This window comes from Micromys minutus, assembly GCF_963924665.1.
Source record: "Micromys minutus genome assembly, chromosome: X".
Lineage (NCBI taxonomy): Eukaryota > Metazoa > Chordata > Mammalia > Rodentia > Muridae > Micromys > Micromys minutus.
The window spans coordinates 72,878,059-72,898,372 of NC_137970.1; the positions used below are offsets into that span (position 1 = coordinate 72,878,059).

A 20,314-nucleotide genomic window follows, 5' to 3' on the forward strand; every position below is an offset into this window, starting at 1 on the left:
AGGTTGTGTGGCCTTCCTTTTCTATGCATTTCCCTTCTCTAAGACTGTTTTCAGTATCTAGAAAGCCATTCTCCCCGCATCTCCCCATAATCTTCAGTATGGAACAATATCTAATAAAATTCACTTACAACTTAACATGAATTTGAAAACATATATTAATTGCTGTCCTGTAAGGTGCCTGAAATTTGAACTAGCGACACGAAATGCAATGCCTTGGCCGCTGTTCAAAGGATCAAAGATATGGAGTTTGGGATAATAGGGATGCTGAGATCAAACAGAAAGGAAAGGCTAGGTAACTGACTCAATCTACTGTTTATGCTTTGGGTACTTAACTATTTGGCAGAAAATAAACAGAGTGAATCATGTCATAACTACCCTAATAAGTAATTCCTGTCATTCTCCCATTTTACAAATGAGAAAACTTTGAGTGACTAAACTGTGGTCCACAGTCCTCAAAGGTTAATCTGGGACTTAAATTTGTTCTGTTCCAAAGTCTGTGTTCTTTTCTCTATGCTGTGTGGCAAGACTGGCAATGTTGATCTTGAATACTATGGAGTATTTTATACAATAAAGTATTTGTATTCTCGCATTAGAGCCAGCTCATAATGGCTACACCCTATATTTATGGGGCACTGTCTATCTAGAAGACTTCAATGAGAAGCATAATTCTGAGGCTTACCTACGAGAGTTAATTATGTCACACATATTAAAGGAAATCTTGATTATACCTCATTAAATCCCTGTGGATCTTAGTTTCAACCACAGCTATGTGTAGCTTATGTCATTGCTCTCTCTTCACACCATTCTAATTTTCTGTACTGAGAATCTGACTATATCCCTCAGTTCAAATGACTTTCATTCTTTGTATTTTTATTTTTAACCCTAGGCTTGTCTACCACTTAGAATTGTTGTAAAGGATAAATAATATATTACAGTATCCCCTGCTTATCACAAAGACTTCAGAGACTGTGAGGTTTCAACCCTTCTATATGAAATGGCAATGAAAATTTAGGATGTCAGAAAGACTCAATAATGCTACAAGTTCTATATCTGATTCCATACCTAGATTTCTGTTGTAAGAATTTAAACTCTAAATTAGATGATGGTTAAGATTGTTCCCCTCAAGATGCTCTCCTCTTCAAAATTTTGTAAGACACTGTGTCTTTTTTAATCTAATTTAACTTTTTAAATCTCATTTAAGTAACAGATAATACCTCACCTAGAGATTCAGTCTGTAAATCGTTTATTATATGTAATGCTTATTTAGAATACAAAAGGAAAAAACCACTAAGAGGTGCTAAAGACGGATAAGCAAAAGGACTGGGTGCAACATGCTTCAGATGCTCACAATGATGTTTCTTTAATGATATACTTACTCCCAAGTATTGGGCTTACCAAAAAGAGAGTAGAATGGGGAACTAACAGGGACGGAGAATGCTGCTCCTCCATCCTCTTTATGGAAATTCAGCATTTTCAGTAATGGGCAGGACCACCTGACAGCCTATCATTTTTAGTTAAGGAGCACTTGTTTGAAGATATTTCCTCCTTCCAAAACTACAACACTCATCTTTGGCTCACTATCACACAGGAAGCAAAACAGAACTTGTAACTTTACTCAAAATTCAGTCCAAAACACAAGATGGAGAGGCTCTAGCAGGCTTGCCACAGCTACAGTCTGAGGATAGGACCTGTGGACCATCAACAGATACATCTGCTGATGTAAAATGTAAACACTGTGGAAACAATTTCAGTTCATTTTCATACTATCAGAATCTGGAAAAAAATTGTAAACTATAGGACTACAGAACTTTTCCAGCATTCCCCTTGCCAGAAAAATATAGATCAATCACTCAAATTTTACTTAAATGGCCAGTCATTTTCTTCCTAATGGGAAGCACTATACTAACACAATCTTAAGAGTAAATTGTGTTTCTTTGATAAATCCTGAACAATTTTAAGGCTTACCAATTGGCATCACAAAGGAAACGCCAAAAGGTAAGTAGGACATGATGAGTTTGAAGTGTTAGTTTCTTGGTGCTTGCACTGGTAGTTCAGTCTGTTTCCAGACTCGTTCGCTGGACAGATTGATTAGCAGCTGAGTTCAGAAAGTGCTCGACTGCTGTGCTAGCAAACTAGTGTGATTTTATACACCTACCCTGGAGTTAACTAGGGCCAAGAGGTGATCATTTCTACAATCAGAAAAGGAAGGTTTCCTTCGCATCCAATTTCAGGTTAAGACAATTATAAATCTCAAAGTGATTGGTGAAACTCAAGACAGGTACAATAAAACCTTCTACATTAACAGTCCCCACAAAGGTCTGGCTATAGATCTCTGAAATTTATTTGGTGCTTAGGCGTTGTATTTCTGAGTTCTTATTTTGCCACTAAGCAAAATCACCGAGTATACAAAAACTCAGGCTTAATAGAGAACTCACAGATAATCACTCAAGTTTTTTGAAATGTACAAACAGTTTGATGAGCATTGAGTCCAGAGAAATAATTTGTACTTTGTGCTGCACTCTGGACTTTGTCATCAATTTGTATTCTGACGTTAATACAGCTGTTCAACTGTTTTGTACATCAGTTTTTCTCCCAGAAAGAAAAAAATGGAACAGATATTTATTTATATGCAGCATGTCTGTGGGATGCAATCAATGCTCAAATTAAAAGAACTAAATTTTCTGGCTAGTCGTGGCAATAACAAAAGTTGCCTGAGTTTAAAATAACTTACTTTTGCCTATCAGTAATGGTTCCATTTCTGTTGCTAGCTTGCCTTGGTTTATCAGCAGGGTACAACCTGACTCTTAAAGGCTGGAGGCATTTTTTGTTTCAATAAGCTCATTTTTAAATTAAATTAAAATCAAAACCATTCTTTTGGTTCATCTCCCAGATTAAAGCTAACTGACAGCCTCATTAATGATTAAAAACAGCAGGTGGTGGTGGCTTGGAACAGTTTGACCAGTCGAAATATCTTGGAACCTACATCTTTCCCCTTCTCCCTCTTCCACATGTATTAAAATGGAAAGATTCTGTTGCTCACACAGGTTGGTAATTTTACAGACTGAAGGGCAGATAGGAAAGTAAGTTGTCCAACATCTACTGAAGGGAAGAAAAAAGTAGGGATTGAGAGAATGGCAGCAGAGAAGTTGGAAAATAGATTTCTGGAACAGAATTAGATCTTGCAAACCAATGCCCGGGAAGCTGCCTTGCTATAATCAATTAGGGCTACCAAGTTTTTCCAGGTAATTAGAACAACGTATGCTTACAAATTTTCACTTAAAAGAAACAGCATTATAAATTATCCGTTCAGTCAAGCCAGATTTCAATTATACTCCCAGAAGACTTAGTGACTAGATTCTAGCTCAGGAAGCCACCAGGACTTAACGAGTTGGACTAAGAGCCCATAAACTTATGTTTAGGGCTCTAACTCCAACCATGTTGAAATTTTTCCAGTTCAGTTGAGAAAGGAATCTAAGCAATCTCATTTGCATTGAAGTAGGTAGTACTTAGATTAAAAACAACAAAATTTACAATTAAAAATGTCTTTTTTTTTAATTTAGCGGCCTGCATGTTTGTTATCAAACATTGTGAAGGATATCAAAGTAGAAGTGTTATTTCTGATTATAGGGACCCTTAAGAGACAAAACATCACTCAAAAGTCCTCTTCAGTGTGGCAGTGTGAATTCAAAGGTCGTTTTCTGACAAACTCCTTTAGCACCTCTTGGATCAAGTCACCTCTGCTACAAGCCAGCTTGTACATACCTCAAGGCACACAGGAGATCTCTGACCTGCCTATTGCTACATGATGTCCAGAGTTCGTCATAAAACCTTAAATCTCCCGCAATACCATTTTGAATTTGTCACCTACACATATGTGGCTGTCATCAAAAGACATGCTTGATAACTCTAGAGACCATTTCATTGCCATTCTTTTTTCTTTATTTAATTTCTCTCTCTTGGGAGTATATGTGCACACATGCGTGCAAAGGGATGTGTGTGGACATGTGCATAAGCACAGAGACAAGAGAAGAATTTCGGGTGTTCTGTGCCTTGTTCCCTTGAGACAGCGTCTCCCTGTAAACTTTGAGTTTGGCTGGTGGCCAGCAAGCTTCAATCACTTTCTGTGTCTCTGCAAACCCCCACCACTGTCTGTGCTATAGGTTTGGGAGATCACACCCAAATTATTAAATCGGTTCTGATGATTTAAAGTCAAGCCACTATGTCTGAACACAGGGTTCTTGCCTGCTGAGTCATCTCCCCGGCCCCTCACTGTGAAGAACAATTTTATATTCCCTTCACTTAGCAGTATAATTGGTTTTTGAGATAGTGTTCTTCTAAGTTACAGGGGGAAAAAGCCTGTCATTTCTACCCACCTTGAGTTTTAGGTCATATATGATCAACTTCTAGATTATTTAGAACCTCTGAAAACATCTCTAGAAGAACCTAAGGATAGTACCCTAACAAGCAACATTTCTCCTTGCCCTAGAGGCCAACTGAAATATTGTCTGACCTGGTATTTGGTTGTGTCATATTTTCCTAAGATGGAGATTTATGGTGAAGTCTTACACGAAGAAAAAGTGAAAATTATTTCCTTGCGGAAAATTTGCCTTTTGAGGGTGGATGCATCAAGTAAGGTTTCTCTGGCTCAATGTGTACTAGACATATGGTAAAGACAGAGATTTAAAACACTAGGGGAAAAACTAATTCCTGATGACTGAAGGGGATAACATTTGAAATGTAAATACAGAGTTTCTAAGAAAAAAAAAAGAAGAAAAAGTGAAACAAGACAAGCAAAAACAACAAAAAACAGGTATGGCTAAAGAAAAGCCATCTTCCAAGTGCCCACATACTAAAAGATGCTGTATAATTCTGATATTCTTTAAATTGCTTTTTAAACTGTTAGCACACGTAATTCCCCATTATTATTTCATAATAAATATATTAAAGGAGAAAGAATCCAAAGGGGGAAAGAAAAACATATTTAAACACTGTGTTTAGACTCCTGCTTCTCTATCCTGATGGGTTATAATGGTTCATAGTTTTATAACTGTAGAGAGAAATAAATTTATATGGAAGGAGAGTTTCAAAAAGAATAATGATCATCCTATTTGAGTACAACTTTTAATCATGTGAAGTAGCCAATATGGTTTCTTAGGATATGGGTCACAATCCCATATGGTATCATGTAAGTGAATGTGGGGACTGTAGAAAAAAATGATACCAGTTAAATATTTCTGGACACACAACAACCACAAATTAATTTGAATCAAAGGCATGCTGAACCTGAGGTGTTTCAGGCAGTGCTAGCTCATGTTGAATCCTGCAACAACATTGCAGTTTTCATTCTTACAACACAATATGTGTACTTTTCATTGTGCATACCATGACACCACACAACACCAACTAACACTACCTGAAGCACCATGGTCAGAACATTGAATGGTATAAAATGCCTTGTTTATTATGCTGTTTTTATAATAAATAAATAAATAAATAAATAAATAAATAAATAAATAGGAATCAATCACACAAAACAAAGGCTTTTATTATTTTTCTCCCATAATTCCTCACTGTATATTAGTATATTTTGAATTATATTGTCTTTGAATGTATTAATTTTAAAATGGGATGTTTGAGTTGCTGGTTTGAGTTTTCTTTAAAAAAATAAGATTTCATGAATTCGGGCTTGGGATTAGAACAGGACACTGAAGAGTTCTGAAATGGATATGAAGATACTTTTGCCATTTTGTGCCTCTGTAATTATTCAAAGCAGTGTTCTCTTCATTGATGAGTATAAAAATCACAGTATTTTTAAACTAAATTTTTAAAAATTAAGTTTCTATATTTTGCAGTATAAAATATCCACCCAATATTTAACTCTTTATATAAAAATAAATAAGAAAATTTATATTATTCATATGCAAAATTTCTGTAATATTTAATAAATGGTAAATGTATATACAAAGATATATTTTTAAAATAAATTTCTCTAGAATTTATTATTAGGAAATATTTACTTATATACTTATTTAGTGCACATATATACTTCAAGTCTTTTAAATATTTTTACTTGTGAAATAAGTCAGGAGTGGAAAAAAATTAAGAAGCCATCATTTTGACTTTGATCTTACCAGTTTCCCTAATGGCAGTATATCTATTCATCCTAGCCTATAGAACTTGCTTTTACATGCCACATCTGGAAAAGATTCACCTAGCAAGTCACCCAAATAGAGCATAATTTTATCTAGCATACAATCTTGGGCTTCCTGCTATTTCTCCAATGGGATCCCATTTCACCAAAGTATCTTTTTAAATGCATTTTGCTTTCCAGTTCAAATAATCTTAATTGATTTCTTCACTGATCATATGGCAGTCTATTCCATACTGGACCATTTATGCTACTGGTTCATAAATTCCTACAGAATCAAATTCTAAATTGTTCATTGTGCTCCCTGCTCTATCTTCTAGTGCTTAAAAACATTGAAATTCATAGTGTAATCTAATCAAGATAGTACATGACATTCTCTGGATGAATAATGAATTTTTTATCTTAACTGGTAGTAATAGTAAATTTTCAAATGACCTTGATTATGAAACAACTAAAACTTTCAAATAGATTACAAAAGCACTGTGTCACACACACACACACACACACACACACACACACACACACACAATTACTTATCCTATCTGAAAGAACATAAACAGCTGGTTTTACTCCAAATGTCTTATATGAAAAAATAAAACCTAATTATAAAGTATAAAAAGGTGAATAAGTGCTAATGTCAAAGATATTTCAGGTTAAGTTAAGAGCAACTTTCTATAAATCAGTGACTGCCCTCAAAATATAAATATTGCTTCATAGAAATCCTATTACCTAGCACAACAATGTAGTTGAAAAAAACTTCACCCCTCACCTCTCTCCCTTGATTCAAAGTTATATTTGACACACAGAAAAATAAATATTTCTGGGTATCAAAAAAACCATTGAAGTAGGCATTGAATAGCCATAAACCAGTAAGACAAGAAAACTATCTTCTCATGCTAAAATTAAAGATGAACAAGAAATTTAACCTCAGAATAAGTATGTTTTAAAATATTTTTAATATTGTTGTGCAAATTATATCAAGAGATATTTTCATAACTTAATATTTTTCTTAGTCTTTTGTATTGGCATAATGTTAATTATTTTATTATTGAGTCATCTCAGTAGACCCTAAATAAGGCAAAGTAAAAATATGGTACTTTAGCAGGTCAGTAACAACAGAGTTAATGCATTTGATTTCCAGAGCCATACACATGAGCCCTCAAAATATTGTTGAAAGAGGAATAGCAGATAGGTCATTTGGTAGAGGCTTTTACAGTTCAGTCTTCAGGACCCAAACAGTGGAAAAGAGAACCAATTTCCCCAAGTTGTCCTCTAACATCGGCATGTTTGTCACTGCTTGAACTCTCTCTAACTCTCTCTAACCCCCCCTACACACACACACACACACACACACACACACACACACACACACACACACATACACACGTGGGGGGGAGACAGACAAAAAGACAGACAGACACAGACACTCATCCCATGTATACACAAATAAATAAATGTAATATTATTTTTTTAATTTTTGAAAGAAAAATTAGTGTGTGTATGTCTTATGCCTACTTAATACTTACTATCAAAATACTATACTGTGCCTGGGGCAGAATGCCATGTATATATATGGCAACATTGTAAATCTGATTCTATGTTCAAGTAATTAAACATTTCAGTGTGTATATTTGCAAGAAGATTAAGAGTTTTTTTTTTCAGTTCCTATATGAGCAAAACTAGGAAATAACTACATGAATTGCAAAACAGTATATCTAGCCTCAAAGATGCTAATTCAGGTCCAAGGGGATCTAATCAACCTCTTTGTTGAAGTAAAGATAAAACTTTTTGACAGCAAATGCTATTCTGATAAAATAGAATTTTCAATTACTCCATGAACATCTGGTCAGAGCTATAATTTTTGGAGCCCAGCAGCATACTGCTTTGCAATGTCACAAAATATTCTCCACTGAGAACTCCCTGTTTTGCCAAGAGATTAATTGAAATGAATGTTTGGAAATTTAGTGAGGTGAAAGGTAAGTCAGGGGGATAGATAAGGAGATAAAGATGTTCAGTCACTGAATTCTAATTTTATTAAAAGACTAGAGAATATGAAATGCCACACTGTTGATAGAGTGTTGGGTACAAACATATACTTATGGTTGACACTAGTGTATGTATGGCAGGAAGACTATGGGACATTTTCATGGCAATGGTGTAGCAGCAGTCACATTAGGTGCACACCAAGTTCTTCTGATCCATATTTTACACAGAAAACACATTAAGTAATGTATAGGTGATGAGCTTTGTAAATGAATAAGTAAAGTGCTGCACTTAGCACTTCCCCGTTAAAACCTCTTCCCTAAATGAAGCAATGATTATCTTGCATTTGGGTGTGCTTGGTTGTGAAAAACAGATCAACATCACTGTAAGTTTCTGTGTATTGCTTCTGTTTGATACCAATTAGTATGGGAAGGAAACCAACTCAGTGTTGTGGTGAACTCCAAATTAGGTGTATATTAGAGCAATTACAGTCATCTTTTCAGTAGATAAATTTATAATCAATAATTGAAATCATAAGGAAATTGAGTGTGATTTGAAACAAATTACTTGGAACTAGTGTGCGGTGCTTAAATAGGATCCCCATAAACTTTACATTTAAGCATAATGCAATATCTGCATCACCATAAAAGGCCTTGCAAAAAGAAGTAAGAGGGAAGCAAGGCTATATGCATCTCAGAGAAAACTTGGCTAAGAAGAGATTCAATCTGCTAATACCCTCCATTATGCAACAAAATCAGGAGCCTCAGCCATTGCTTACCACCCTATTGCCAATTTTCGGCATTAAAGGAGTCAATATTCTTCTCTTCTCTGAAAATTGGTAAACTTACTGAATACAATCAGATAAGAAATGCATTAGTTAAGAGATGTGATTGTGATGTCCAAGCTCAGCATCAAATCACCCGGGGAGCCTAGTCAGAAAATAAGCTTGGCAAATGTGGTAACACTTGTTCTCAAGGTACTATGATACCAATTGAGATACAATATTCTAAACTGTGTCAAGAGGAAACTTAGGTTAAAGAACATGTTCCTTTCCAGGAAGTCACAAGATTCACAGGAGAGGAGACAAACCTAGATCAACCATATCAATTTATGGGTGTGATGGATAGCAAATAAAGCTAGAGTTCTGTGGCAATCAAGGAATTAAACTCAACAAGTTCACCTACCTACTGACCTGGTTTCAAAGTTATTAAGAGAGATGCTGTGGTCTAGAGTGATGTAGAATGCAGAGACTCTTTTATCCCTTTGTTGGCATTCTGACCCACACCACCAAAAGTTTCTATGAAGTAATCAAAACACAATCCAAACTCTCCAGTGACTAAACATCCGGGTTTTGTCTTTTGAATTTGAAAGTCTTTTAAAAAGTCTCCTTCCCTCACTGAACAGAGAAATTCTAGAGTTTCAATGCCTAAGAGGACTCTCAGAGAAAAGCTTCTGAAAACTAAGACATTTGGGCCTTTACTCAAGACAGACGATCCCCTTGTCATTCACACTGAGCAGTCAAATGCTGTAGCAAAGTTATAAAAACAAATACTGAAGGCGCTTAAGACAGTTCAGTGAAGCCTAGAGCTCCAGTTTCTCTCAAAAGGAGTGGACCAAATATAATCTGTACCATCTTAAGTACTGACAATACAATGAGATCATATAATAAACCATTCCTGCCACTCACAGAAAAAAATGGGTATATAAAAATCTTTTTTTGTTGTTTACTTTGACATTTCTGGAATTTCCCACCAAATACATGTTCCCACATGTACAGAGAAAGATGTAATGCTAATGTTGAAAGTAGAAATGTCATAAGAAAGACCCACAGTTATTTTATCCAAGATGAGTCAAACTCCCCAATAAATAGTGTAAGATTTTACCCTTTGTCGGTTGTGTTTGCTATGCTGTTGCAGTGGTTCTCACAAACAAAAAGAAGTATCAGATTCAGTTTTGTCTGAAAAGTTCAAGATCAGGATTGTATGGTAAATTCTCCTAGTGAGTGCCTTTCAATTAGTGGGCCTTAGCATAAAATAAGATACACTTACATGAATGCAGTTTTGAGACAAAAAAAATACTATAAAATGTAAGTGGATTGAATTAATGGTTGGCTTGTTTTTTCCTTTGTTTGTTTTTTTCTTTTTGGTTGGTTGTTTGGTTTTAGGTTTTGGGTTTTGTTTTGTTGTTGTTATTATTTTGAGTACTAATAATCAACCCAAGTTAGCAAGGAACACAGTCTGTGCAAAAATCCTGGAGTTGATTTAGAATACACAGTTATGTATTACTATAAAATTATCAGAAGTTGTTGGGTATCACAAGGTAAAGACAGATTTCAACAAGAGTACAATGTCTTCTGTCACTCAAACTCAAAAGGACCAGCTCAAGTGTTACTTCAAAGTTTAACCATTGCTGAGATGATAAAAATGAAATTTTAAGCTTGTAAATCAAATATACAAAAAAATAAAGATGTTGCCAAAATGGTATAGCAAAGAAAAATGTGTCTATGTGCATGAGTGTGTGTAAAATCATCAATTTTTATGTAGGAGAGTCTTTGGATACTGTCATATATTCATTTTCTAATATTCTTGCTGTTATTTAATCCACACAGTACATAAGGCAAGTCATTTGTAAGAAACACTCAGACCATCAAGCTGCAGCCCACTGATACTGTTTTCCTAGAGAAATGTGACAAAAAATTAAAACAGATGTTGGTCTAGCCAGGCATAAAGTGAGAATCAATTACGGCGATTTTCTTTCCTGGAGTAATTTCATTTTACAGCGCATCTAAGAGAAAACCTTTCTGATCTAAATGAAGAAAGCCTTTCTTTGAGATACACATGAGTAGGAAATGATACATATCTGTCTGCATCCTCTGAGAATTAAATTGCCTCTGTTTCAGCTATATAAATGTTTAATTTTTTCATCCTCAGTCATACAGTAAGGTTTCCCAGAAAGTATATTATCTCTGTAGATGTCACCACTCACCAATTAAGGAAAGAAGCAAAGTACAATTGGAAGTGACCTCTCTATATTATAGACTTTGACACTTGAATCTCCTGAGGAGGGAATGGATTAGACAATTTAATAGAATTTACAGTGGCTAACTTTTTTCCATGAAAAACATTTAGTTTTGTGAATCATGCATTTTTTGGATTCACTTAGAAAACCAAAACAAAAGAGTTTAATGATGTTTACAGTGAAATGAGACAGCTGAAGACCAGCACGTAATCACCATATTTTGTTTTCTCATCTTTAAGACTTTTAGCAGTAGGGCTTCCAGCTGAGCAAGAGACTAGCTTTTTTTCAAGACATGGCCAAGCATTCTGAAGCTTCACTGAGCCTAAACACCAAATTGAATTCAGACTTCTTAATTGGAAAAGACAGGCTGGTTGCATACCATGTTTACATCAGTAAAATATTGAAAATGACATTTGTGCCCAAGTCCATATGAACAATCTGCCTTAGTTAAACTCTACTAGTGTTTTAATACCCTGGTTTCTTCCTAGCACAGTTTTAAAGAGCATGTCTTCCTAAAAGTACTTGTATATGGGTTCATAAAAATAGACTCTCTTCATACATGAGGACATGGCTCCACACATGTGCTTTGGGACTCATTTTACAATAACAGAAGGATTTGTATTGACTCGGCCACATTCTCTTCTAAGCCTGCCTCACTTGTAACCAATGACATAGACCAATGCAGTAGCTCCACAGCTTTGGAATAGCAACACTGTAGGCAAAATACAATGTCTAGTGCTTTGTATCCCCAGAAAAGACTTGAGAATCTGTGGGCAGAGAACAGTCTCTGGGGTGAATTAACCAGACTAATAGAGAAAGAAACCCCACTTCTCTAGTCTCATTGGAGCTATGTTCTATGAAATTTAATTGATCAGCTGAATCCATGCACTACAGCATAAGCAGCCATTTATTCCTGGTGAGAAAGCATCTGCTTGCTTCCTATGTGCTCAGTGCAGTTATTATTAAAGAGAATGTGGGTGCAGTCAGCTTATAAAATGTTTCAACATTATACAAGGAGGTTCGCTTATCTCAACAGATGTACTTTTCAAAACTCTCTAAATGCTGCTAACATGTCAACAAACAAATAACACACGCAAGGCAGTAAAGTATTACAATGAGTCTAGAAAGACTCTGGGTTCTTTGGAGCACATCATTTCAACTTAAAGTTGTCCATCCCTTACCATGGTCAGGCATCTGAGATCCCATGGAGGTCACACTGGTGTTCAGAACATCATTCACAGCAGTATCGCAGTACAGGCTCCTCTGGACATCATGCTCACTGTCGGTCTGGTCACTTTCCTCATGTCCACTATCCTTCAGGCTGTTGCCCTCTAGGTCCTTGAAGGTGGAGCTGCTGGGTTGAAGAAAGGATGTTAATTTACAACTGAGATAGATCTGACTTTTAAAATCTTTCCTAAGCCAGGATGATGTCAGCTCTGTAAGGAGGCCAGCAGTGGCTAGATTGTCCAAAAGGGTAGAAGTATGAAGAAGAGACATTCCTGTTAGAAGATAATAGAATTTAACAATAAAAAGTGCTTCTCAATATTGAATGCTGATACAGACCATATGTTTATTTGCAGGCAAGGTGGCTAGAGAGCAAAATCTAAAAACATTTCTAAAGAATATCACAATTTTGTTTCTTTCCCACTCTTATACAATTAAAGTCAAATAGAAATAGTTCGTGTTTTCTGAGAAATTACTGTTCGTGAGTTGCTGTTTTAATCGATCAACATTAACTTTTTAAGTCATATTGGCTGTATAAGGAAAAGGTGCTAATAATATTCATATTTATACATGAGACGACAGAGTTTATAGAAGTTACATAACTTGCACAAGGTCACACTGATGGGAAAACAAAAGAAAACAAGTGTAACACATCTAAGATCAAACTCAGCTTGTCAAATGTTAGTGGTTAAAATTGTTTCTCTAGAGACACCTACTAATCATCAGCTATAAAAAGCAAAAGTGGCAGAACTTGAGGTAGTACAATTAACAGAATGATCAGGGTTGAAGAAAACCAGGTCAGTCTCCTGCTTCTTTCATTGCTTGGATGTTTTTTGAAACAGAGTCTCATTCTGTACCCAAGGCTGACCAGCACCTTGATATGTAGTCAACATTGGCCTTTGAAGTTTTGATAAACCCCTTCTTCAGCCTCCTCTTCCTGCATCCTGGGATTACAAGCCTAAACTACCACATGTAGCGCCCCTGTCGGTTTTGAGTAAAAATGACAGGGGGACCAATTCAAAGAAAAGGATGACTGTAGCTGAAGAAATCAGTGATGCACAGAAAGGGTTTGGTCTATTTTTAGATGTCTATTTGACTGGGCAAAGGGTGATCCAGGTAGCTAGTTACACCTTATTTCAGAATGTGTCTTTGAGTGTGTTAGCTGAAGAGATTAGCATTTAGATTGAAGAACTGAGTAAAGCATGTATCTTTCCCCAATGTTGGTAGGATTCATCCAATCCATTGAAGACGTCCTGAAAAGAACAATAAGCAAAAGGTTGAATATCCTTTCTACTTGAACTAGGACATCAATATTCTCCCATACTCAGAACTCCTCATTTTCAGGCTTCCACACTCAGATTGGAAAATCTACAACTGGGTCTCTAATCCTCAGACTTTCAAATTATACCATCAGCTGCTCTAGCCTTCTAGTTTATTGGATACCAAGCACAAATTTTATGAAATCTCCACAACTATATGAATCAATGCTTGAAATTTTGAACATTCACAAGGCTGCCTCTCAGAGTCATTAAAACGTTCACTGCATATGGCTAGAACTATGCCATGAACCAAGGACACTCTGTCACTCTGCACATTTGTCTTAGAGGAAGCCTATAAAATTAACATATGACCAACATAGATGTTGAATGCTTGGTAACATAAACATAAAAAGTGAAAGATCAAGAAAGAAGTAACTGGAAAGCCATGGTTATAAGAAAATGAGGAGTCTGGTGATATAATGCACTGTCCTGTTAGTTAATTATTTCTGAAAATATATCTGAGCATCAAAGTCATTAAAATCCAAATCACTCAACAGGCCTGTTTACTCAGCTTCTCCAAATTATGTCACAGAGATGGCTCAGTCCAATCAACCTACCAGGACTTAAATCTATGTAAGAAAATCCTATAATTCTGTCATGGTCAAAAGGACCAATTGAAAACTCGGGATTTAAAGATTTCTTAGCTTCATGGCAGAGATTCTATGGTTTCCTGAATATAATAATCCAAAATTTAAATGGATTCAAAGTTTATAATTTAGAAACAAATATTGGCCCTGCCTATAAGCATCCAGAATACCTCCAGAGAGAACCAATAACCTGCCTGCATGATATTACAGACTATTCCTTGTTTATGATAAATATAAGCTTGCAACCTATATTATCTGGTTGTGAAACATAATGAAAATTTCTTTAAATCTTTAGCACAAAAACTGCCATGTTAAGCCAAAGAACACAAGGCTAAATTGAATGCATTTCAATAGTTACCAAAATTTGCTTGAGTTATATGCTAGTGAATGAAATAGTCTAAGGACAAATATAATTGGCCATCCCTTAGAGTAGGGATTCTTAATCTTGGTACTATTGAAATTTTAGGTCACATAATTCTTTGTTGTGTACATCCTGTACATTATGAGAGGTTTTATGGGTCTTTTAGCCTTTTCCCATTAATTGTCAGTGATGACCACCACAAAGTTTAATAATTAAAAATCTCTCCAGGGAGACACTGCAAATCACCTTCAGTTGAGAAAAACCATTCTACATTCTTTCACCATTTCTGTAGCATGTTGTGCAAAAAAAAAAAAAAAAAAAAAAAAAAAAAAAAAAAAAAAAATCCAATCTGCCACTTTGTGTGTGGCTCTAGGCTCCACATCCAATCCTTGATTCCCTTGCTTTAATAAGTGCACTTGATAAAGTCTCCTTCAGAAGATCATCCTGAAGACTCAGTAAGATACTTTGCATGAAAAGACAAATAGAAATAGATGTCCAAAGAAATTAACATTATTTAATATGATCACTATTCTGGATTATAATTCACATTACAATTAAATGATACAGTCATGGTTATGGGATTGTAAAGAATTTTACATTTATTTAACCAATTTTCCTATCTCCTGTAAACAATTGGCAGCCATTGTCCATTATGCCATTTCTCCTAAAATTTGGAAACAAAAAGATATATCTCCTGTCAAATATATGTCCTTGCTTTATTTATGGTAAAAACTATATGACCTGATGCACTTTTCATTTCTCGAAATCTTCAAGGTAAGCATAATGTTTAATTGCACTGAGTTATCACCCTGGAACCTGGTGATCTCTATCTCGCTTCTCCTAATTGGTTTTAAATCTGCCTTTTAAAAATTTTGTCATCCATTTTATATGCATCAGAATAGTGCAATCTACCTCCAGGCTTCTGGGGGTGGAGTTCCAGGTTTTATAAAATCAAGAAAATATTAAAACTGGAAAAAACTAGCTACTATGATCTAAGGAACTGGTGGTGTAAACAAAAGAAGAAAAATCACAAAGGTATAGAACTGCCCTTTCAAACCTCAGGATAGTTAGCTCATTTAAAGATTAGTTTGCCCATCTGACAAACTAAGTACCGCTTACTGTGATCTTGTAGGGATGTTTAGTGGCTTAATGAATGGATTTGTGTAAGGCAGTTTAAGAACCAGTGAGCAAGAAGCCACAAACAGTAAAACAGCCTGGTAAATGGCTACTCACCCAAAACAAATAACAATTTATGCCTGGCATAAAAATGTTGATTTCACTTGCTTTATTACCTGTGTACCTCTTGGGAGATGAGACACTTGTAAAACAACTTTTGTGGGATAATAAATTAGGGACACCTGTTTTCAATGCTATTGTAAATGCAAAGGTTTCTATTACTGCTCTGGTGGCCAGAAGAGGGACAAGTTCATTTTAAAACACCTAGAGCAGAGTTCTCTGTACACGTTTGGTGAAAGAACATTACACTAAAACTAACCTGTATGTGTCTTTTAAAACATTACTTTTGCAAAAGACAGAAGAATCTGAAAGGATACAGGTCAAATCTCCAATAGGTGATTCCATATGCATGACTAAGAAGTAAGTGTCAAAAAGAGTATTGTAACTGGCTTTAAGGAAGTGTAATTCAGAGTCATTTCCAGACCGCTTTTGCCATTAATCACCTTAGAGCCTGTTAATTTATGTTAATATTTGGAACTTCTCTAAAGATGGAGAAATAGACTGCCTTTACTGATACATAATATTGTTCAGAAATTGCTGCTTTAAAAGAAAACTTTTAATAGGAAAAAATGTTTCCCCTCTACTCCTTCCTCCTATTTATCTGAAAAACATGTACCAAGTACTGACCACATACGAGGCACCATGCCAGATGCTACAGAACTCCAGTACTATTTTGGTAGTAACAAAAACCACCATGCATAGCTTAGAAGCCAGGGTTCATCTTCTTTTCTAAACTGCTTCTGATATGTTGCTCAATTACTGTTCTGTTTTCTTTGAGCTACAGCCCCATGCTCTACTTGATATGGCTCCAAAAGCACTCCAGGAGTTGATATTAGCCAGCAGTGCAGAGAACAGGCTTGAGGAAAGAATGTTGCAGCTGTGGAAAATAGCATTACCGCTGGCCTTCCATACTTTGAGAAGATAACAGGAATGCAAGCATAGTGCTACTAAAATCCATTAGCAGGAATACAAGCATAGTGGTACTGAAATCCATACAGGAAAAAAAAAACTAACTTAGTTTGCCAATCTGGGTTTCAGAAACCAACTCAGGTATATTCTCAGATAATGCCATAGAAAAATATTAAACTTTAGAGATGATATTGTATGAACCTTGTCATGTAGTATTTTATATTACTCCTTTGATCTTATATCAAAAAGAATGAAATGCATCTTGCCCCATCTTTTTTATGATTTCATATAGGAACCATGACTGCTATAGGAAAGAACCAGAGAGGGCCAGTGCTCAACTACCAAACGTAGACAAGTGTGAAAGAATTAAAAGTGTATAGAGTCTGGCTAGGAAAGTCCAAGACAGCATTCTATAAAATGTCCTTGGACAACTAGAAAGTAAATGTAAGATGAGAAAAAATGTATAGGAAAACAAATTCTAAGAATTAGGGTGAACTTTGCTTGCCATTTTAGAAATTCTGAGATTTCCTAAAAAAAAATTAAGACTAAGGACAAGATTCAGAATTTCCTGTCCAGGAAATATTTGCAAGCAATCATGGGTCTTAAACATCTTGCTGGACAGTTAATGACTTTTCCCATGGCTTGATCCCCTTGGGGTCAGTGTTAATATTAGTCACCACTGTGATTTCCTACAGATTTTACACTTAAAGCAGTTATTCTGCAGAAAAGGCTAGCATGCAAGCCATGCTGTTTCTTCCTGGGTATTGGAATTTGTTTAAATGCAACTGACTGCAGAAAAGCCTTCATGGTTTCCCCAAACCATCACAGTTCTATAAAATGTGTGTGTGTGTGTGTGTGTGTGTGTGTGTGTGTGTGTGTGTGTGTGTGTGTGTGTGTGTGTGTGTATTTCCTAGCAATCAGTGGTCACTGGTAAATACACTACTGCTTATTAGGCCACATCTAGAAATATTTCCTCCAGGAGCCCATCCAGTTCCAGGATGCAGTTTTTGTGCACATGTGTATATAAAAGTACATGTAAAGTAATTAATCAAAATCAGAGGTTTCCACTGAGTCTCAAAGCTGCTGTGGAAATCCATGTATCTCCAAAGCTAAATGTTTTAACATAAGTCTTTATCTCATAAGTCAGCCTTGTAAGTTGGATATTTGAAGCTGATCTAAGATTTGCAGGTCCCCAGGAGTTTTAGCTTTCTAGTAGGCTATGAAAATCAGGCTTGTATTATCGGTTTAACCTAGTCAGAGAATTTCCAGGTACCCAGAATGAACTAGCCCCAGAGACCTGTAAGGATCAACCAAGTCACTGTTTTTACCAGTTCAAAAAAGATTTCAAAATAACAGACCTGAAGCAGAAAAAAAGCAGTATTTTTCTGCAAAGCCCCTCTAACCAGTACATAAAAAGAGACTTTTTCATTCTTTCTAAAAAAAAAACTACTTAAAAATTTTTCACTGTCTTACCTTTTGTTCAGGGAATTTTTCCCAACAACTCCAAAATATTCCAAATTGTACTATGACAGGTAACACAAGCTTAACCATTTTTAAGATGACTGGTGATCATCACTAAAGGTCACAAGCTATCCTAAGTCAATACAGATAAATCTACCATAGTTTGGGGGGTTAGTGCTGCCACAGACATTAGATTGGATTTGAATTTGAGTTTCTTGTACAACAAGAAAAGATTTTGTTTTCCTGTTGAATCTCACTCTTACAGTGATATAAATTTATGGGATTACAGCCAGCAAAATAATAGAATTTTCAGATCTTCTCCACCGCAGCTCTAATATACTGTTTGCCCGTCTGCTTTATTGCTATTATTTTAACAAACATACTCAGTGTTCAATTTTAGCTGCAGAATAACCACTGGACCATTCAAGGGACTATTTACATGAAACAGCAATAAAGGCATCATCTGAATGGTCAAGTGCTGTTCTACGTTTGTTCTCTCCTTTGTTTAGTTCTGCCTCTTTAGAAGGTTCCCAATCTCTTTTTCTTCCCCATTACAAGAAATTAGGGCACATTATATCAATGGAATCTTCTCAATATAAACCTCTACTCTGTACTCACAATACAGCTAAGTTGTAAACCAATCATACAAACTTTAGATCTCATCTAAAACACTTCAAAGTGTCTTGACAAGTATTAAATTAGAAAATTTTTCTTTTTCTCTCTCATCTGAAAATCATTATAAAATATATTTCATCTGTCATTTAAATATCTTTAAATTTTCACAACTGTCAAAATAATAACAACTGCAGAACATACTACAAACTCCACAGGAGAACAAAAGTTGAGGCTTCCTATTAGTTAAACTGGGTAGCAACAAACAGTGAGATATCAGTTTGATTTTGGACGTTTTCTAATCTTTCTTATATTAATTCCAAAATGACCAGTAAATATCTCATGCTATCCTGATTTCACTTTTAATTTGCATGTATTCTGATGGAAATAAATATGGTGCAAGGCCAACCGTGATTCTCTCAGTGTGATGTAACTGACAAGGATCCTTGCTTTCTATATTTTCTCTAAGTTTCTCACATTTCCTAGCACAACTACATAGGCATATGTCACAACATCCAAAAGGACATAGGTCTTAAAATTTAATGTTTTGGGTTTTTCTTATATATCAAATCAAGCTCAGAAGTAGGAATGTGAAAGCAAGCCAACCTACCTTTTGATTAAATGGGCACGACTATTCACGTAGTTCGAGTCAAAAGAATAGTTCTCAGTCTGCAATGAGAAAGAAAAAGATTAAAAATGACTCCAAATAACAAGCTACGTGCTCTACTTAAAAGGATTGGTTTTTATTGTGGTTAAAAAAAAAGAAAAGAAAAAAGAATGACCCCGAAAGAAAAAGCCATAGTTGGGCAGCAGTTTGATGAATGCCTTCCGTGGGAGTCCCCAAGTTCACTCCAAAAGAAGCAGCCTATTCTTGGAGGCCAGGGTGGAATTGATACAAGCATTCTCTAGAATATGGCTGGCTACTGACCATGTAACCACTTAGAGAAAAGAGACAGTATGACTCACAATCGTTACCGAAACTAATTGCTTCCCATTCCCCAATGGAGACCATTTTATGCCCATCAAATTGACTATAAGTTCAAAGGTATTTTTATTAGAAGTAGATAATTAACATGTTAAAATATTTATCCCAACGATATGGAAATGCGGCAAGGTAATCCCCTACTGTGGATTTGAACTCTGCACTTCCCTTTGTTTTAAGACATTTATTTGTTCAGCATCGGTTACACAGGATGGCTTTCCTTTTATCACAGGTATAAAGGCAAACAGGTATTATGCTTAAAACAGGGTGAAGGTCAGTCCACAGGGGTTACCAAAGCCTTTCATGTGCAACATGAAGTTTGCAAGCAAACCTGTGTCTTGGCTCCTATCATTAAAACACTACTGCCTAAACCAGTTTCAGTAGCTGGTTGCAGCAAGAGCTTTACAAAACCAAAGGCAGGGCACCTGCTAGATGAAAGAAAAGGGAAAACAGCTTTTGAGAACTGGGAATCCT

The 20,314-nt window shown here is 35.7% G+C and overlaps 1 protein-coding gene across 3 annotated transcripts in view; it reads right to left on the reverse strand.

Moving 5' to 3' along the window:
* PCDH19 (protocadherin 19) overlaps positions 1 to 20,314 on the reverse strand; it is a gene marked incomplete at its 3' end in the record, with an annotated part of 94,304 nt that overhangs the window by 22,669 nt on the left and 51,321 nt on the right. For 2 of the 3 annotated variants that reach the window (XM_080910936.1, XM_080910935.1), the window contains 2 exons: positions 19,469 to 19,527; positions 12,331 to 12,503 (listed from right to left, as the gene is read on the reverse strand). In XM_080910936.1, the coding sequence (XP_080767062.1) occupies positions 12,331 to 12,503; positions 19,469 to 19,527 (232 nt within the window). The remainder of the gene's footprint in view (positions 1 to 12,330; positions 12,504 to 19,468; positions 19,528 to 20,314) is intronic. The other variant, XM_080910937.1, reaches the window with a different exon arrangement.